General features: G+C 40.4%; 1 protein-coding gene across 1 annotated transcript in view; it reads right to left on the bottom strand.

Annotated features, from left to right (window-relative positions):
* Positions 1–16,461: 16,461 nt before the first annotated feature.
* The window catches only part of LOC124777200 (dehydrogenase/reductase SDR family member 11-like), a 128,053-nt gene continuing 122,119 nt past the window's right edge, over positions 16,462–22,395 (bottom strand). The window contains exon 6 of the mRNA XM_047252515.1: positions 16,462–17,326. Coding sequence (XP_047108471.1) covers positions 17,285–17,326 — 42 coding nt within the window. The 3' untranslated portion in view covers positions 16,462–17,284. The remainder of the gene's footprint in view (positions 17,327–22,395) is intronic.

Genomic DNA, 22,395 nt, shown 5'->3' with positions numbered 1-22,395 from the left:
CTCAAAAATGAGATCGACAGGGAGTGCAAAATGGCTAAGCAGGCATGGCTAGAGGACAAATGTAAGGATGTAGCGGCTTATCTCACTAGGGGTAAGATAGATACTGCCTACAGGAAAATTAAAGAGACCTTTGGAGAAAAGAGAACCACTTGTATGAATATCAAGAGCTCAGATGGAAACCCAGTTCTAAGCAAAGAAGGGAAAGCAGAAAGGTGGAAGGAGTATATAGAGGGTCTATACAAGGGCGATGTACTTGAGGACAATGTTATGGAAATGGAAGAGGATGTAGATGAAGATGAAATGAGAGATACGATACTGCGTGAAGAGTTAGTCAGAGCACAAAAGACCTGTGTCGAAACAAGGCCCCAGGAGTAGACAACATTCCACTGGAACTACTGACGGCCTTGGGAGAGCCAGTCCTGACAAAACTCTACCATCTGGTGAGCAAGATGTATGAGACAGGCGAAATACCCTCAGAGTTCAAGAAGAATATAATAATTCCAATTCCAAAGAAAGCAGGTGTTGACAGATGTGAAAATTACCGAACTATCATTTTAATAAGTCACAGCTGCAAAATACTAACGCGAATTCTTTACAGACAAATGGAAAAACTGGTAGAAGCCGACCTCAGCGAAGATCAGTTTGTATTCCGCAGAAATGTTGGAACAAGTTAAGCAATACTGACGCTACGACTTATCTTAGAAAATAGATTAAGGAAAGGCAAACCTACATTTCTAGCATTTGTAGACTTAGAGAAAGCTTTTGACAATGTTGACTGCAATACTCTCTTTCAAATTCTAAAGGCGGCTGGGTAAAATACAGGGAGCGAAAGGCTATTTACAATTTGTACAGAAACCAGATGGCAGTTATAAGAGTCGAGGGGCATGAAAGGGAAGCAGCGGTTTGGAAGGGAGTGAGACAGGGCTGTAGCCTACCCCGATGTTATTCAATCTGTATATTGAGCAAGCAGTAAAGGAAACAAAAGAAAAATTCGGAGTAGGTATTAAAGTCCATGGAGAAGAAATAAAAACGTTGAGGTTCACCGATGACTGTAATTCTGTCAGAGACAGCAAAGGACTAGGAAGAGCAGTTGAACGGAATGGGCAGTGTCTTGAAAGGAGGATACAAGATGAACATCAACAAAAGCAAAACGAGGACAATGGAATGTAGTTGAATTAAGTCGGGTGTTGCTGAGGGAATTAGATTAGGAAATGTGACACTTAAAGTAGTAAAGGAGTTTTGCTATTTGGGGAGCAAAATAGCTGATGATGGTCGAAGTAGAGAGGATATAAAATATATACTGGCAATGGCAAGGAAAGCGTTTCTGAAGAAGAGAAATTTGTTAACATCGAGTATAGATTTAAGTGTCAGGAAGTCGTTTCTGGAAGTATTTGTATGGAGTGTAGCCATGTATGGAAGTGAAACATGGACGATAAATAGTTTGGACAAGAAGAGAATAGAAGCTTTCGAAATGTGGTGCTACAGAAGAATGCTGAAGATTAGATAGGTAGATGACATAACTAATGAGGAGGTATTGAATAGAATTGGGGAGAAGAGGAGTTTGTGGCACAACTTGACTAGAAGAAGGGACCGGTTGGTAGCACATGTTCTGAGGCATCAAGGGATCACAAATTTATCATTGGAGGGCAGCGTGGAGGGTAAAAATCGTAGAGGGAAATGAAGAGATGAATACACTAAGCAGATACAGAACGATGTAGGTTGCAGTAAGTACTGGGAGATGAAGAAGCTTGCACAGGATAGAGTAGCATGGAGAGCTGCATCAAACCAGTCTCAGGACTGAAGACAACAACAACAACATCGTGATATTTTTAAATCGATAATAGGCCTATGACGATGCAACATCTGAAAAACCCATAGCAAATATGCATCATCATTTTGTGAAACAGAAAGGAACATGTAAGTACATTATACATAAATAAAATTATTTTCTTCAGAAATAAAAAAACAGGTATATATTTTTATTGTAATAGCCTGGATATATTTATGTAATGTTTAGTCACCTACTACGAACACGGGTACAATTAATTCATCCTAAAAACTGTGTAATATTACTAATCAGTTATCATACCCAAATTATAAGTTCGATACTAAAATTTAAGATATCATTTGATTGCAGACTGTGAGGGCCAGCATGCATACATGCCAAACAATATTCAGTAAGTACTGTTAACACACTCCGCATCTCTCACAGTCTTCATAAAATTAACTTCCACATAGCTGCAGTCCCGTTGAGAGAAATGATTTAAGTGATGCTCCTTTATATCCTATTTGTTTTTAGTTTTGATTTTGTTTATCTCGAGGGCCATAAAGTGCAAGGTCGGCAGGTTAGAGCCGGATTTAGGTAATACCTACATTTCTTGGGCTCAAATGGTTCAAATGGCTCTGGGACTTAACATCTGAGGTCATCAGTCCCCTAGAACTTAGACCTACTTAAACCTAACTAATCTAAGGACATCACACACATCCATGCCCGAGGCAGGATTGGAACCTGCGACCGTAGCGGTCGCGCGGTTCCAGACTGAATCGCCTAGAACCGCTCGGCCATAACGACCGGCAGCTGCATTTCTTTTCAACATATCTCTTACTCTTTCGTTAGACATAAAGTCAGTTAAACCAAATGAGATAGGCCTATAGGGAGCATTGTAAATATACACTCCTGGAAATGGAAAAAAGAACACATTGACACCGGTGTGTCAGACCCACCATACTTGCTCCGGACACTGCGAGAGGGCTGTACAAGCAAAGATCACACGCACGGCACAGCGGACACACCAGGAACCGCGGTGTTGGCCGTCGAATGGCGCTAGCTGCGCAGCATTTGTGCACCGTCGCCGTCAGTGTCAGCCAGTTTGCCGTGGCATACGGAGCTCCATCGCAGTCTTTAACACTGGTAGCATGCCGCGACAGCGTGGACGTGAACCGTATGTGCAGTTGACGGACTTTGAGCGAGGGCGTATAGTGGGAATGCGGGAGGCCGGGTGGACGTACCGCCGAATTGCGCAACACGTGGGGCGTGAGGTCTCCACAGTACATCGATGTTGTCGCCAGTGGTCGGCGGAAGGTGCACGTGCCCGTCGACCTGGGACCGGACCGCAGCGCCGCACGGATGCACGCCAAGATCGTAGGATCCTACGCAGTGCCGTAGGGGACCGCACCGCCACTTCCCAGTAAATTAAGGACACTGTTGCTCCTGGGGTATCGGCGAGGACCATTCGCAACCGTCTCCATGAAGCTGGGCTACGGTCCCGCACACCGTTAGGCCGTCTTCCGCTCACGCCCCAACATCGTGCAGCCCGCCTCCAGTGGTGTCGCGACAGGCGTGAATGGAGGGACGAATGGAGACGTGTCGTCTTCAGCGATGAGAGTCGCTTCTGCCTTGGTGCCAATGATGGTCGTATGCGTGTTTGGCGCCGTGCAGGTGAGCGCCACAATCAGGACTGCATACGACCGAGGCACACAGGGCCAACACCCGGCATCATGGTGTGGGGAGCGATCTCCTACACTGGCCGTACACCACTGGTGATCGTCGAGGGGACACTGAATAGTGCACGGTACATCCAAACCGTCATCGAACCCATCGTTCTACCATTCCTAGACCGGCAAGGGAACTTGCTGTTCCAACAGGACAATGCACGTCCGCATGTATCCCGTGCCACCCAACGTGCTCTAGAAGGTGTAAGTCAACTACCCTGGCCAGCAAGATCTCCGGATCTGTCCCCCATTGAGCATGTTTGGGACTGGATGAAGCGTCGTTTCACGCGGTCTGCACGTCCAGCACGAACGCTGGTCCAACTGAGGCGCCAGGTGGAAATGGCATGGCAAGCCGTTCCACAGGACTACATCCAGCATCTCTACGATCGTCTCCATGGGAGAATAGCAGCCTGCATTGCTGCGAAAGGTGGATATACACTGTACTAGTGCCGACATTGTGCATGCTCTGTTGCCTGTGTCTATGTGCCTGTGGTTCTGTCAGTGTGATCATGTGATGTATCTGACCCCAGGAATGTGTCAATAAAGTTTCCCCTTCCTGGGACAATGAATTCACGGTGTTCTTATTTCAATTTCCAGGAGTGTATTTTATGTGCGTTTGACGGGTAGGTATGTTTGAAAACAGCACTACCCAACGAAATTAAGGAAAAGAATAATGAATTTATGTTCTCTAAGGTGAATAACAAGGCATCTAAGAAAAATAAACGCCAATAAAAATGCATGAGTACACTACAACGGACTATACAAGTCGAAGTACAGATTATGGAGTAAAAGTTCACAAACAGCTTCTACCCCATTACATTTGCGTATTTTTACCGCATTCCGCTATTTTCTTTTTCGGCAATCTATATATAACACACACAACAACAGTTATATAAATTTATTCCTGAAATTCATCTTACCTGTAGTAGGCACATATAGAAGTACTACCTAAAGCGACATACGAAAATCTGTGCCTGATCGGGACTCGAACCAGGATTTCCTGCTTATAGCGAGCGCTTGCCTTACCACGTACACTATCCGACCACACTCCCTGGACCGACCTGGTACAGATTTTCATATGTCACTTTATGTAGTTCATCTACGCCTATTACAGTAAAGCTGAATTTCAGGAATGAATTTCAAACGGTCTATAATATTTAGGTGGATTTGAATTCACATAACACTCAACCAAAAATGCAGAGTCCGACTGCCACGAGGTTCCAGAAAAGAACTGAGGAGATGATAACGTATGCGCTGCCTGGTGGCAGAATGGCGAATTTCTGCTGTAGGGACGTGAAAGCTTTATGCATACTCTTGCTACACGCGTACTTTTACCCCAATCTCTTTTATCACCCATCCTCCAGAACTGATATAGGGGACATTATTAAGCTTGATGAGAGACAAATTCTGGCACAAAAGAGAAGTTACCATAAAGAAATAGAAGAGATTTTACAGGTAAATGGGTTACCGACTAATGAAGAAACTACACTGAATCGCCAAAGAAACTGGTATAGACATGCGTATTGAAATAAGGAGATATGTAAAGAGGTAGAACACGGTGCTGCGGTCGGCAACGCCTTTATAGGACAAGTGTCTGGCGCAGTTATTAGATCGCTTACTTCTGCTACAATGGCAGGTTATCAAGATTAAAGTGAGTTTGAACGTGGTGTTATAGTCAGCGCACGAGCGATGGGAGGCTGTATCTCCGAGGTAGCGATGAAGTGGTGATTTTCCCATGCGACCATTTCACTAGTACACCGTGAGTATCAGGAATCCGGTAGGACATCGAGTCTCCGACATGGCTGAAGCTGGAAAAGATCCTGAAAGAGTGGGACCAACGACGATTGAAGAGAATTGTTCAACCTGACAAAAGTGCAACACTCCCGAAACTTGCTGCAGATTTCAGTGCTGGGTAATCAACAGGTGTCAGCGTGCGAACCATTCAACGAAGCATCACCGATATGGGCTTTCGGAGCCGAAGGCCCACTCGTGCACCCTTGATGACTGCACGACACGAAGTTTTACGCCTCGCCTGGACCGATCAACACCGACATTGGACTGTAGCCCTGCACAAGGTCACACGTACGGAGACAGAGCTCTCGTGAAAGATAAGTAATTTAGGTTGTAATTAATTGTAGTTGAACACTTTTAACTAATTAAATACGTTCTTTAGTGTACTCTTCAAGATCACCATTAAAAGTTTTTCTCTTATTTGCGTAGTGTTCTAGTAATCGCGAAAAGTTCGTTTCTTTACTTACTGCTGCTTAGGCTTAATTTTTCGAGTGTGCATATTTAGCGTTATAACCGAGCAGGTGTCGCAGTGGTTAGCACACTGGACTCGCATTCGGGAGGACGACGGTTCAATCCCGTCTCCGGCCATCCTGATTTAGGTTTTCCGTGATTTCCCTAAATCGCTTCAGGCAAATGCCGGGATGGTTCCTTTGAAAGGGCACGGCCGCTTTCCTTCCCCATCCTTCCCTCACCCGAGCTTGCGCTCCGTCTCTAATGACCTCGTTGCCGACGGGACGTTAAACACTAATCTCCTCCTCCTTTTTAGCGTTATACCGCAATTGTAAGTGCATTTGCTGTAGTTTAACTGATTAAATACGTTCATTAGGGTACTTTTCAAGTTCACCGTTGAAGGTTTTTCTTTTATTTCCATATTGTTCCAGTAATCGCGAATAGTTCGTTTTGTTTATATTTCGCGGCTTTGCCTTACTTTCCGAGTGTGGATACTTAGCGTTATACCGCAATCTTAAGTGCATTTGGTATAGATCAACTAATTAAATACGTTCATTAGTGTGCTTTTCAAGCTTGCCATTAAAGGTTTTTCTTTTATTTACGGATTCTTCCACTTATCGCAAAAAGGCTGTTTAGGCCTAATTTTTGATCGTGCATGTTTAGCATGTTTACAAATTTAAGTGCGTTTGTAATAGTTTACTTAAATATTAGTTTCCAAAACATATTTAGTGTCCTTTTGCATTTGCATTTAATATATTATCGTTATCGCTTAGTAAATCTCTTAGCCTAACCAATTTCTAAACTACCATGGATACTAAGTGTGTGAGCTGCAGTAGGAAAGTTAGTTCAGGGGTTTTGTGCAGCTGTTGTGACAGGTGGTTTCATTGGGGAAATTGTAGCGGCGTGGGAATTGGGGAACGAGACTCTTCCATTCTTTTGCTGGGTTTGCTTAAGAGATTTGCCCTGCTATCACAGTTAAGTAAGGAAGAGGCTCCAGCAAAAGTAGATGTAGTTAAGATGCAACAGAATCTCACTAGGAAACCAACTGTTTCAAAAAAAGTAGAAAGACGAAAGTTCTGTTGCTAGGTAGCAGTCATGGAAGAGGTGTGGGCCAGATTTTGCAGGAAAAATTAGGTGACAGGTACCAGGTCACAAACTGTTTCAAGCCAAGTGCATGTCTTAGCCAGGTGGTAGAGGATATAGGTTCCTTGTGCAAGGGTTTCACAAAGCAGGATCATGTGATGATAGTGGGTGGAGTGGGAAACATTATTGATAGGGATCAGGGCTACAGTATTGAGTGTGACCTTGTGAAAATAGCCTCGATAACGACCCATACCAGTGTTGGGCTGGTGCCTGCTTTCATGCGGCATGATCAGCCCCAGTTGAACCGCTCTGTCAGGAGGGTGAATATGGAGTTGGATCAGTTGCATAGGGTGGCCATTCTGTCAGACATTGGATTGGTTCCTGTTGAGGCTATTGATATGGGGGATTTAACAAGGCGTGGCCTACATCTCAATATGAAAGGGAAAGGTAGACTGGCAGGGTTGTTTGCGAAATCCATTGGGGGGGGGGGGGTCACTAGTACTCATGGATGTACCTCTTTTATAGACTAATATCAGTGTCCAATGAAAAGTTCAGGCAGGCAGGTGCTAAAGAGGTCCAAAACTCACAAAATTCTCACAACAGGAAAGTAAATAATAATATTACCCTATTTAACCAAAATATTGGTGGATTAAAGAAAAAAAGTAGATTCTCACAAAAGTAAAGTAAAAAAAAATAATATCCCGGGATTGAAGAATAAAGTACATGAGCTTCTGGTTTGTTTAGATGACATTGAATCTTATAATGTAATAGATATACAATGCCTGTCTGAGCATCACATTGTATCTGATATGGAAAAGGTAAATACCAGTGGTTATAAACTAGCTGCACATATGAGTAGAGAGAATAAGGTGAAAGGAGGAGTTGCCATATATGTCATAAGTTATCACTGTGTAGAAAGCTTAGATACAAAAAAGTATGTCCAGAGCAACATACAGAAGCATGTGCCTGTCAACTTAAACTGAAGGAGGGCTCTTTTATAATTGTAACAGTATATAGGTCCCCTTCAAGAAACTTTCATTTATTCCTGGAAAACTTGGATGCCTTGTTGTGCTATCTGTCAGATAGGGGAAAGCAAATTATTATTTGTGGGGAATTCAATGTCGATTCACTGAAAGAGTGTAATAGGAAGAATGACCTGGAAGTGTTGCTCGGTTTTTTCAATTTGACATCCGTCATTAATTTTCCTACTCGGGTAGTAAAGAACAGCAGCACATTGATAGATAACACTTTTATAGACCAAGATAGGTTTAAAAACATAAATTCTTGTCCTATTGAGAATGGCTTTCTGATCATGATGTTCAGCTAGTTACAATTAAAACTTTCAGAGAAAATCTTCAGCAGTTAGACTGGGATGAGAAGTACAATGAACCTGATGCTAATTGAAAATGTAACTTATTTCATGATACACTTGTAAGAGAATTTGAAAATTGTTTCCCCAAAAAGGTAGTTAAATCTAATTATAAGAAACCATGCAAAAAACCTTAGCTTGCTAATGGAATAAAAATATCTTGTGGTCACAAAAGGGAACTGTATCTAACAACAAGAAAGAGTAATGACCCAGAAACAGCCAAATATTATAAAAACAACTGTGCTACATTATGAAAGGTTATTAAAAAGTCCAGAAGCATGTGCATCATGTCTGATAACAAAATCAAAACAATTTGGAATATTACTACAAGGGAGACAGGGCAACCAAGAGTACAGGATGACGGCATCCCCATAAAAACAAATGGAACCTTGGTAAACAACAAGCCGGATGTCGAAAACATTTTGAATAATTATTTTTTAAATGTTGTAGAGAAAATAGGATCTAAATGCTCATTAGAAGAAGCAAGGCAGTTAATGGAAGAGGCCTCACCCACATGATTTGATACAATTGAAATTCCACCCACCTCCCCTTATGAAATTAGGAAGATAATAAACTCTCTCAAGAATGAAAGCTCACATGGAATTGATGACATTTCCAGCGGGATAATAAAAGCTTGTTCCCAAGAAATAAATGGGATTCTTAGCCATATATGTAATAGCTCTCTGAAGCAGGGAATTTTCCCAGATAGACTGAAGTATGCCATTGTTAAATCACTGTATAAAAAAGGGGATATGTCTGATGTCAACAACTACTGCCCAATCTCTCTTCTGACGGCCTTATCCAAAATCCTTGAAAAAGTAATGTATTGTAGAGTAGCTTCACACCTTTGTAAAAATAAAGTTTTAACAAAATGTCAGTTTGGTTTCCAGAAGAAAATGCAAAGCTGGTACTTTTTGCCGATGATACAAGTATAGCTATCACACCCAATAGACAAGAATTAACTGGTGAAATTGTAAACGATGTTTTTCAGAAAATCATTAAGTGGTTCTCTGCAAATGGGCTCTCATTAAACTTTGACAAGACACAGTATATACAGTTCCACACAGTAAATGGAATGACACCATTAATAAATATAGACTTCGAACAGAAATCGGTAGCTAAAGTAGAATATTCAAAATTTCTAGGTGTATGCACTGATGAGGGGTTGAACTGGAAAAAACACACTGCGGATCTGCTGAAACATCTGAGTTCAGCTACTTATCCTATTAGGATCATTGCAAATTTTGGCGATATACATCTTAGTAAATTAACTTAGCACACCTATTTTCATTCTGTGCTTTCGTATGGCGTCATATTCTGGGGTAACTCATCATTGAGTAAAAGAGTGTTCATTGCACAAAAGTGCGTAATCAGAATAATTGCTGGAGCTCATCCAAATATCATCCTGGAGACACTTATTTAAAGAGCTAGAGATCTTCATGGTAGCCTCACAATATATATATATTCACTTATGAAATTTGTTACTAACAATCCGAACGAATTCAAAAGTGATAGCAGAGTACATGGCTACAACACTAGGAGAAAGGATTGTAACCTCCCCCTCACTTATCGACCTTAATGACAGTGAAAAATTAAACCGCGTGTACCTAATGGAAATTTGGGAAAAGCAGTCGTCACCGAAGTTAATCTGTCGGTAAAGAGGGAGGAAAGGGTTACATCTAAATGAAAGGAAAAATGCAAATGAAATTGGTGGAAATTAATTTTGAGAAAAGGGTAAAATTAATAAAGAAAGTAAATGTGCGGTCGTCAAGTTAACAATTAATTGGTGTTAATTAGATATTTGAGATTTGGGGGAAATTACGGTCGCCAGTCCTATGGGCAATTACTCTAGTAACTGAAAAAGAAAGGTTATTACACATATAATTAGCACTAGAAGCGTGGCAACTGAAGGTTGACACGTGTAGTGTGAAAACTGAAAGTTTGTCAGAAGTAATAAATTTCGCTACACTCTGACTTAATTTAACAAAAGAATTAATAAACTCGGAAAATTGAAAGTTAATTTAGTGACTGAAATTAATAGTGAACTTTGTTTCTGAAGCACTACGAAATTCAGTAAAATAAGGTTAGTCTTGGGCTACCTCAACAATCATTTCAAAAGCTACTTGAATCTACGCAATTTAGAAATAAGAGATTTCACTTTGAACTTGAATTAAATGATTCTGAACAATTAACAATAGCAAAATTTAGTACGTACCAAGCTGAGCTGCAGTCACAGGTAAGCTAAAATATGGTAACCAAACTCGCGCTCTTAATTTGTGCTTCTGTAATCTAAATATTGTAGCCAGCTATGAATACCTTAACTGAACTTTGAAATTAAAGCAGTTAAATCGAATGATATTATTTTAATGCTGGCGTTTGAATTTCAACGACACTCGGGTGTATTCCGAAAAAGGAAGGGACCCTGCTTAGTAATGCAATTGAGACAATGAGCAACAAAGGTTCATGCTACGTTGCTGTAATTTAGTGAGAAAAATTTAACAGTTTGAAAAGCTGAGGTCTGCCATACAGTTCTAAAACTTTACGTGCTACCAGTCTTCCTTGTTGGTTGATTGAAGGTTTGAAGTCGTCGATAGACGAGGTGGCGACAGTCACTCATTGTCGGCCGTCGCTGTTGCAGAATCTGGATGTTGGCGCGCCTTCTTCTCGACACGGTCTCCAGCCGAAATGGGCTCTTGATGTGTGCCAGCTAACGCTTCCCGTCCGCGACACCATGTGAGAAACTAAAATAGCAAGTCGAGCGCAATTACATGCTGCCAAACCCCGAAAGCGCGTCAACTCGCGGGAGCGTCACACAACACACCTGCTCCACTGCCCTCCTCCAGCCAGACTCTCTCTGCCCGCGCTCCATGTGGCAGAGTTCACACTACCAAAGATCCTAAACACTTTGGTTCTCCACACGACCTATCGATGTATTCGTTCGATAGCATAGTTTTCCCTAGGCCAGACCCAGCGTATAAATACAAATAATGTTCACAAAACAAACCAATTATACATCGACATAAATGCATATATATACAAACAGTAAAACAATTACAATATACAAAGACACGGAAATGTTATATCTTCAGGTAACAAAACAAGGAAAAAAAATTGCAGTGCAATAGATGGAAATGGGAGGATATGCATTTCCGGCGTTACAGGATGATCTTCACTACTCAAGGTTAAATCTAACTTTGTCTCAGAAGGGGGTAAATTATGCTGCCACAAAAGTCTTTGGTCACTTACCTAACAGTATCAAAAGTCTGACAGGTAGCCATATAGCATTTAAAAGGAAATTAAAAGAATTTCTTAATGGCAACTCCTTCTACTCATTAGATGAATTTTTGGATATAGTAAGTGGGTAATTTCCTCAACCCTCACAAAAAATAAATAAATAAAAATAAAAATATTAAGTGTCATGTAATATTTTGTGTAATGTAATATCTTGTATAGACACCTTTGATTAACCTGACACGTTCCACTTTATTACGAAGTGTCGTATTCATGATCTACGGAACAAGTACTAATCTAATCTAATCTAATCTGTTGATGGGCGGAGATATGTTGCATGGTCGGACGAGTATCGTTTCAAATTGTATCGAGCCGACGGACGTGCATGGGTATGTAGACAACCTCATGAATGCATAGACCCAGAATGTCAGCAGGGGGAGTGTTGAAGCTTGTGAAGGCTTTGTAAGCACCTCGAATGTGAGTTAACATCTGAGGGAGATTCTGTATCCACTGATGTGTGCGTGTTTTCTGTATGTCTTGTAGTTTTTGCACATTTATTTCCAGAAATCTAGAAGGTATTTATGAATAACACTGTATGTGGTTCGGCTTCTTAGATGGATTAAGAGATTTGACAATAGCCTGGCAAGCACAATCAAACCTATACTGTGAGTGTCTGTACAGATGGCACACTCCCTCACCCCCTATTTGTGTGATATTCTGCAATGTTTTGTATAGGCACTTGGCGATTTTGTTCCAGAAGAACTTTTGTCAAAAAAAGTGGTTCAAATGGCTCTGAGCACTATGGGAGTTAATATCTGAGGTCATCAGTCCCCTAGGCTTAGAACTACTTAAACCTAACTAACCTAAGGACATCACACACACTCATGCCCGAGGCAGGATTTGAACCTGCGACCGTAGCAGCAACGCGGTTACGGACTGAAGCGCCTAGAACCAGTCACCCACAACGGACGGCAGAAATTTTGTCATAGCAGATATTATCTAGGACGCCTTTTAGTTATCTCACGCCGAATTAACGAATTTGTGCAGAACTGCGCTGGTATGTTCTTGAGAGAAACACATGGCAAGCATTTGTTTTAATTAATTACAAATTTTTCAACTACGTCATAATCTCGTAATTAACAAGGGGATATAAGAAATTTTCCGCATTGGCAAGAAATAGCAAAAACACTGGAATGAAAGAGGCTCTACTGTTTATTGGTTTAGGTGCGCTGCACTGTTTGATGTCCACGAGGACAAAATGTCTGTTAAGAACCATTTGGTGGAAATATTTGAATTTGCTAGGAAAATGATAATCATTACGTTGATCACATTGGGAACGGTGGGATTATGAAATACGCTGCTCATGAATTTTATGCCGGGGAGTATCGTACAGGGGAATGGGGCTAGAAGTTACCGAGGTAAGTTGTTCCGATTGAAATGACTCCGCGAGGGAAAGAGATATGAATATGAAGTAAACACCTCGTAAAATGGTAAAATGAAACGCCACAGCGCATCGACTGCAGCCATCGTAAACAGACTAGTGGTCCCTGGAACTTCGGAACGACAGCACGTGCATCGCTGTTTCACATAAGTAAATATTCTCGTATTTCTGATCTGTCTCACGACTTTTAACGAGCAGCCTTAAGTGTTTCAGTGTTTTATTGTAAGGATTTATCTACTGTTTTGGTACACAGTGCGTAAAGTACCTATGTTTGGTAACGTAACCAATATCTTGTTTTTATTTCGACATGTGCGATTGGGGCTAGATGTTCCGTTTTTCGGAGGCACGTTGTGACCTCGGGACAACTAGCCCCAATTCATTTGTACCACCAATGAAATATAAAAATCGTTATTTTTTTTCTTTTGTAGTGTTAGGATGTATAGTCCGCAGCTCGTGGTCGTGCGGTAGCGTTCTCGCTTCCCACGCCCGGGTTCCCGGGTTCGATTCCCGGCGGGGTCAGGGATTTTCTCTGCCTCGTGATGACTGGGTGTTGTGTGCTGTCCTTAGGTTAGTTAGGTTTAAGTAGTTCTAAGTTCTAGGGGACTGATGACCATAGATGTTAAGTCCCATAGTGCTCAGAGCTATTTGAACCATTTTGAGGATGTATACCCGAAAAACACGAGGTTCGGTGTTACAGGAGTTGATGCAAAAAGCAGCAGTTGCAGTTCTCAACGATGCCAGGAAAATAAAAACTGTTGCCAAGGAATTAGATATTTGTCATATGGCTTTATACAGATTTGTCAAAAAGATAAGATCTGAGGTAGAAAATATCGCGATTGGTTACAAAAAAGTAAGACTGGTCCTTACTGAAGAACAGGAAGATAAGTTAGCAAAATAGCTGTTACAATTAGTTTCAATTTTCTTTGGTCTTCTGCCAGAAGAAGTCAAAAAGTTATTGTACGAATGTGCACTGAAATTCAATGTTGGCAATATTTCACCACCGTGGTACGAAAATAAAAAAGCTGGTCCAGACTGCCTGACTGTTTTTTTTTTTTTTTAAAAAAAAAAAAAAAAGACATCCTCACCTGTCAATGAGAACACCGGAGCCACTGAGCGCCAGCAGGGCGACATCATTTAATAAATACAATGTTACCAATTTTTTTACAAAGCTGAGCACAACGTTGGATAATTATAAATTTAATAAATTTACACCTTCAAGAATATATAATTTAGATGAAACAGACGTTACCGCAGAGCTAAAGCCGAGGAAAATTCTTGCCAAGAAGGGAATGAAGCAAGTTGGAGCCATAGTATCTGCTGAACGAGGGACATGGGTTACAGTGTAACTGGTAGTAAATGCATTACGTCATGCAGTTCCTCCCATGTTTATTTTCCCAAGGTTTAAGTACAAGGATCTGTTTATAAAAGGCGGACCACCGGAATCTATCGGCGCAGGAAACAATTCAGGGTGGATGACAGCTGCGGAGTTCGTGAAATATATGGATCATTTTATCAAACATACTAAACCATTACCTGCAGATCCGATTTTGCTGTTGCTCTATAATCACCAATCTCATACTGATATCAATGTGACGGAAAAACCGAAACCTAACTCCATTACAATGATGTCATTCCCGCCTCATTGTACACAACGCCTGCAGCCATTGGATGTTGGAGTAAATACACATTTTAAAAGCTGTTGTGCAAAGGCTCAGGACATCGTATGTTACAGATCGCCCTTAGCTTTAGTAAACGCATCAGATGTGGCTTTAGGCATTTCACATGACCATCACAAATAGGTCGGAAGCAGTATCATAGAATGTTACTAGCACAGACGCTAATGCACATGAAATTGTAAACATTGTAAGAGGTCTATGACTATGGTATTTATTGCTAGCGCACTCGAGTAGATGTAATTTCCATGGATTGCTCAGGCGCTGCCTGCGATATGTAAGACCAGACCAGACCAGAGAGCAGTGTTGACTGCAGTAGGAACTGTGTAGCAGTAGGAGTAAGTAGTAGGTGGTACTCTGGTGTATCGAGTTGGCTGGGCCGGACGTGGGAGCGATGACGGTGCCTGAGCGTTGTAGTATAAGGTAAAACCAGCCTCGCGCATATGTACCATTGTTATATCAAGTCCTATGTAAATTTTTTAAAAAAATCTCTTAATAATAATCTTTCTTATAAAAAATTAACTTTTGACAATCATTCATCTCAATTTAAAGAATTTACTAATTTCTCCAATCCATGATCATCCTGATTATTGTAAAGAAAAATCAGTTGTTTCTTTTTATACATGACAAATCTATCGGCCAGCATTGCACTGGGCTGTGCCAGAAAAATTTCTTATAGGAGCAGGTACATACGTGTTATCCGGCGACCTTATTGAGGTAAGATTTTTCAATTTATTCAGAATGAATTTTCAGGGCCATGACGCAGCACTGCTGACGTCCAAAATTTACCAGTTTAAATTGACAGTCAGTTATTGAAAGGTTATAAGTGAGTCACATTTATTGAGAGATTAGTCACATTGTATTATTGGTAGGTTACGGAATTTTTTATTGCGAGGCTACGCTGAATGTGAATGACATAAATAATTATAATTTTACTATTGGGAGGTATTTTTTACTGTTACGATGTTATTATATTTTTTATCTGTGGGGAGCTTACACTGAATGCTGTACATAATTATTTTTATCTGTTGGGAGGTTACAACATTAGTACAGATACAAGACAAATCGTTGATGCGCCAGGGCCATCAGGGATTGTTAATCTGCCTGCATCTTCTAGTGTCATAGAAGAACAATTAAACTCGGAGATAAGTCCATTTCTTTCCAGGAGCAGTACGTCCTTTTCCGAAGGCATCGCCAAGGATTCGAACAAAAAAGAGACGTCTTAGAAAATCTGCTGTTTTAACCGATTCTCCAATAAAACAAATCTTAGCAGAAGAGCAAAGCAGGAAAAGGAAAGTGAACATCAACAATGAAAAAATGAGAAAAAATAAAGGAAAGGGGGAAAGTAAAACAGCACAAGGAGATGGAAGAGGGAAAGACAAAGGGAAGGGGAAGTCTGTTAATAGACAGGTTTTACAAACGAGTAGTGAAAGGTCTGAGGGTGAAGAGGACAGTTTAGGGTATTATTGTCTAGTGTGCTGTGACAGTTACTCTAATTCACGAAGAATGTGTTCAGTGTCAAGACTGTAAGAACTGGGCCAATTCCAGACGCAGGCAGAGTCAGGCCTTATTAACCAACTTGTGGCCGAACTGTGCTTGTGATATATCTTCTGATGATTAATTATTTATAAGTATATATGTTTCCTGCCTGTGACGGCAATATGATAGGTATTTTCAGCTTAAGACAAGGCCAATATGATTGAAGACTGAATTATGAAGGTTGAGCAGTTACAAGTTATTTGATAAGCTGTTAATTACTAAAGGGTTAGTAATTGTTTAAGTAGAAATTATAGTTACTTGTTATATAACATACAAATGTTTACCTGACGATTCGTACATTGTTGATTACTACTTAAATAAACAGACATGGTTTAATCATTTATTGTTTTTTATTTCACAAATAATAGCTCTAACAAATACGGTAACAACTTACCCTAGCTTGTTAACAATTTGCCCCAAGTAGGGGTAAGTTGTAATTTTACGACTTTAGACATTAAAACATTATTACTAAATAAATCTTACAATAAATGACCCAAATAACTGTCTTAATAGCAAAATTACATATATAAGTTAATTTTGATTGCATCGCTTGAATACTAAAATCAAGTATTCTTAACGAATTTGATGGTAACTAAAAATCCGAACTTGTAGCCCCGCTCTCCCCTATATCGCAAAAATTGTTCCATATTTTGTTTATGGAAAGCTTATTTGTCAGAACGCAGATGTGTACAAGTGTTTTATAATAAAAGTAATTCCTTCTGACTCAATACTCTGAAGCAAGTGTTTCAGTTGAACGCCTCTTCGGTGACTTGTGTGTCCCTAACCTACCCCAATAACCCTACTGGAGCAAGGGGAAACTTTGAATCCGAATCATGGAGAATCTTCACTTTATTGAATGATGAAGGCTAGTTTAAGGGGAGACTGAAGCATTCCTCGGTCCGACCGGGATTCTATACCGCTACATTTTGGTTTATAGGGAGCGCGTATAAGCACTAGACACACAGGCTCGACAGAGATGGTTTAAAATCTTGGGCTTCAAAATAATACATACAGGATGAAATCGTCTTGTGTGATTTTTTCAGTCGTATTTTTTTCTGAAACACTAGAAATACATTCAATAATATTTTCATCCGAATCATTAAAATAAATTGTTATGGATTAATCTTTTATAGGCTTAAAATTTTAATAAATTTGTTGTAACACTTGTAAAAGTCTTAAACTTCTTTGTGGTGCTCAGTCGTTCACCGAACGCTGTCAGTGGAGTGAGCCCGTAGCTCGAATGATGACGTCAGACACCTGAAACAGTAGAACGTGTAGTAGTTAGTACATACAACGGCTACTTCATGAAAATAAGTGACTGATCTCAAATACAAATTTCGTACGCTACTCCCTCGAAGCAAGTTAGCTATTTAGAAACGTTAGTATTAATAGACTGCAATGTTAAAAAAAAAAACCCACGAAAGATCCATTTCCTAAAGAGTGCTTTACTCTGCAGCTCAAATAATTTATTTAAAAATTTCTTTAGTCGGATGTAGCTGTAACATACGTTTTGCAATTGTTACACAGTTCAACATTCATCCAGACACAGAACACAGTGCCTTTTGTGTGAGTAAAGAAGCCTATATGACGCATAGTTCTGTGGATAGAAACTGAAAGGAGCACATTAAGGAAATAACTGTACAGTGTTTCACTAACTGTGCACTATACAAGCTATTCTTGAGATTCGTTGGAGGAAGGAAACGTAAGACGTCTAAGAAAGAGAGAATTTTTTCGCCGATTTTTCTCGTGACCTTCCTCAATGTACTGGAATAACAATCGCTGAGCTGCTGTAGCGTGCCAACACGGATACGAAATCTGAACCTTTCTGGCATAACTTACAAGTTTCTGATGTCTATAACTGAGAAATTTGTTGATAAATTATGAGTAAATTATGTGGCATTAATTATATCCATTATGGATGGCTAACTGAAACAGTGATTTACATAGATGGTTTATGTAGGTATGAATGCAATCACTAGCTTTTTGAGTCTGATACGACTTATTGCATCATTAAGTTTTAGAACCACTGCAAGCTCAGTATCAGATGGAAGAGTTACAAGAACGTTGGAGTTTATTATAATGAAATTTGCATAATTTGACAGCTATATTCTGATTGGCTTTCTAATTTTAATACTCACTGCAACAGTGTATTGTGATTGGCTGCCCCATTTTAGTACTACGCTGAGATCTGCTGAAGAGGAGAGGGTCAGAGGATGTTAAGATGTAGGGGGAAAGAGGGAGAGGTGGCGGACGGGATACAAAGCACAGCTAGGCTACTTAAGACAACTTACTTTTTTTTAATTTCCACAATGATGCATTTTTTAAATTTTTCTGCCACAGCCGTATTGGATATTTGAATTTCCTGCCATGGTCATCTTAGAATTTTCAGCGACTGCTGTGGCGACTAGTGGGGGAAACTTGAATTGTGTGCTGGATAGGACATTAATGTAGTACTTTTTGCGATTTAGTGCTTATTCTTCAAATGGCACTCTTGGTTAAGCTTTGAGGGTCATCAAAGTTGGAGAAACGTGAAGTCAAAGTCTCTTCGGATAGTATGTGATATCCCTATTAGTAATGCGACCCAGCAGCAGTTCGATGAAATGCCAAGTTCGAAGAAATGCAGTATTTCCAAAAATAATTACCTAAGCTTCAGATGACTTGGTTGCACATGCAAAAACAGTTGCCTCTGAACTGAACTCACACACACACAGACACACACACACACACACACACACACACACACATGTGCAGCACGCATACATTTAAAAATACATAAAAATCACCTGAATTGCGTAAAATGGTGCCATCTTAAAATATATATTTCCAAGTCTCTTTCTGTTCTTCGCTATAAAAAAATTGTTTATGTCAAGTGCTAAGAAGACAAACAGACAGCCTGGATCACTGCCAGATATGGGAAAAATTACATTTTCTAGGCCTAGTTTTGTGTAAGGCACAAAAACCCACAAATTAAATATTTCCACATCTAAGTGCTTTTCAAGTGTCCTAAAGTTATCTCCACGTTTAAAATACGTAAAGGGTGTCGTCATACATACATTAAAAAAACTTTGGCATCATCCCGGTTCCTAGAACTCCTGTAAATGGTTCAAACGGCTCTGAGCACTATGGGACTTAACATCTGAGGTCATCAGTCCCCTAGAACTTAGAACTACTTAAACCTAACTAATCTAAGGACATCACACACATCCATGCCCGAGGCAGGCTTCAAACCTGCGACCGTAGCGGTCGTGCGGTTCCAGACTCAAGCGCCTAGAACAGCTCGGCCACAACGGACGGCCAGAACTTCTGAAGATAGAAGTTGACTGTGGATATTATGTCACAGATACAATCCCTTTGACTGTTCAGAGATGTCACTAACCCGCCCAAAGATGTAAACAACCATGCATGAGCAGCGCCTATTGGCCGGGGGGAGCCATCCAAACAGTTCAAGTCATTCCACGAGCAAGTAGATACACGGCTCGTGTTGTCTGTAGTTCAACCATGCCTAGACGGTTGATACCGTAGTTCGATCGCGTTCAAACTGTTAATTTGTGCCAGGAAGGGCTCTCGACAAGGGCAGTGAACAGGCATCTCGGAGTGAACCAAAGCGATGTTGTTCGGTCATGGAGGAGATACAGGGAGACAGGAACTGTCGAAGACATGCCTCGTTCAGGCTGACCAAGGGCTACTACTGCAGTCGATCACCGCTACTTATGGATTATGGTTCGGAGAAACCCTGACAGCAACGCCACCACGTAGAATAAGGCTTTTCGTGCAGTCACAGGACGTCATGTTACGACTCAAACTGTAGCAATAGGCTGCATGACGCACAACTTCACTCCCGACGTCCATGGCGTGGTACAGATAGGCCCAACAAGGTGGTGAGTGGACCGCTCAGGACTGGCATAACGGTCTCTTCACCGATGAGTGTCGCATATTCCTTCAACCAGACAATCATCGGAGACGTGTTTAGAGGCTGCCCGGTCGGGCTGAACGCCTTAGACACACTATCCAGCGAGTGCAGCAAGGTGGAGGTTCCCTCATGTTTTATGGTGGCATTATGTGGGGCCGACGTACGCTGCTGGTGGTCATGAGAGGCGCCGTAATGGCTGTACGATACGTGAATCCCATCCTCCGATCGATAGTGCAAACATATCGGTATCATATTAGCGAGGCATTCGTCTTAATGGACGACAATTCGTGCCCCCATCGTGCACATGTTGTGAAAGACTTCCTTCAGGATAGCTACATTGCTCAACTAGAGTGTCCAGCATGTTCTCCAGACATGAACCCTGTCGCACATGCCTGGCATAGATCGAAAAGGGCTGTTTATGGACCACGTGACCCACCAACCACTCTGAGGGATCTATGCCGAATCGCCGGTGAGGAGTGGGACAATCTGGACTATCGGTGCCTTGATGAACTTGTGGTAGTATGCCACGACGAATACAGGCATGCATCAATGCAAGAGGACGTGATACTGGGTATTAGAGGTGCCGGTGAGTACAGCAATCCGAACCACCACCTCTAAAGGTCTCGCTGTATGGTGGTACAACATGCAATGTGTGGTTCTCATGAGCAATAAAAAGGCTGGAATGATGTTTATGTCGATGTATATTCGAATTTTCTGTACTGTTTCCGGAACTCTTGGAACCGAGGTGATGCAAAACTTTTTTTGATGTGTGTATAAATGTGACCATACATTATCGATGGCTCGTAGAACAAGCTATCATCATCTGTTGTTTTTAAAATTTTTCCGATAGTGTTGCATCATAACAGTCATGAGTACAAAGGGGGCAAAAGTAATGCTTCATGTTCTATTCTAGAAAATGTTATCGGAATGATTAACAGCCTAATATTGCTTTTTATTTGCATTTGAACTAAGTGTAATAGAGTTTAAATAACAAACGAACTTTTAAGGAAGACTATAAATGTACCAATATGAATTATGTTGTGAAGGCTCACTAAAACGTTTATGAGCTTTATTTCATATAATCAGCTATTAAACAGCACCAGAATTCAGTTAAAATACGTAATCAAGAGACAGACTTACACACAACATAGCCAATAAACAAACTAAATGTTCAAGCACCATTTTAGGAAGGAATGAGAAGACTTTTTGACGAGATTTTACTGTGATATATAGCTTAAACTGCATATTGTTGTAATGTACTAGGTGAGCTATATAGTACAAATTGTTTATTTTCAGAACATGACGATCAAAGACGTTGCTGGAACGGGAGATTGATAACACATAGCGAAAGACAATGGAGCAACAAGACAGAAACGGAATTTGATGTTTTGAAAGTAACATTTTAGGCACGAATATAAAATTATTTATAATTTATTATGTACAAAACACATACAGGTTGCTTATCATAATACACAGGTATAATTACGGATCTGTGATCGTAAACGGAAATTTGCTCCGAAATGGTGCTGGACTATTCCCCAAAATACGTATGTAAGATTTAGAGCACAAAACAAGTACTGTAATAAACATGTTAAATAGTTCCAAAATGTAAGTGCCAATGTGAAAGTTTTTCACCAGTGCAGAAGGCAAATATCATGTGGTTAAAAACACACTATATCCATAAAGTCCTTGGAAATGGAGTTCTAGCTCCGAAACAGATTGCACAGCAATTTCAAAATAAAATTTGTGACTGATGACAGAATATTAATTAATAATCCCTAATCCACATGTCACAGTTACAGAGAGCCCATGGATTTATGTCTACTAATAACAAAACACACTTGGCACTACCATGATGAGTTAATTGTTCTATAATATTTAAAAGAAGTACACATGACTTGCATACTGGAACTACAGCTAAAAGCTATAGGTTAAGCAGCACTTATTGACAACAGAAGTTTAACTGTTGTACCTCAATTTGGAAGGCCAATGGACATTAAAATTAAACATTACCACATTTAAATTATCTGTATAATGTAATACAATTCATATAGCTTGCTTATTGTCAGTACTAAAATAAATGATGAAATAAATGAAAAGTGTAGTTCAGCCTCTGTATCATGCATTAACGTCATCCTAATACATAAGAAGCTATTCTGTAACATTGACAGGGATTAGCAAAGTAAACCATGTTGTGCACCTACAACATTTAATACTCGTAAAAGCAGTTTCAGCTAATTCACCATTCATCCATACATTCTTCTGTGGTTGGAATGAATTTAGCACAGCAATGCGATCAGAATGCCCACCACCAGCATAAGTTTATTGTTGGTGATGTCAAACAGTCAAACAACGATAGTCCAACAAAAACCAACATGTTTCCCCCAGCATCGTCATCTTACCAAATCTTGATTCA

This window comes from Schistocerca piceifrons, chromosome 2 (genome assembly GCF_021461385.2).
Source record: "Schistocerca piceifrons isolate TAMUIC-IGC-003096 chromosome 2, iqSchPice1.1, whole genome shotgun sequence".
In the NCBI taxonomy this organism is placed as follows: Eukaryota; Metazoa; Arthropoda; class Insecta; order Orthoptera; family Acrididae; genus Schistocerca; species Schistocerca piceifrons.
Note: the sequence above shows the minus strand (reverse complement) of the source record. Positions and strands in the feature narration are given on the sequence as shown.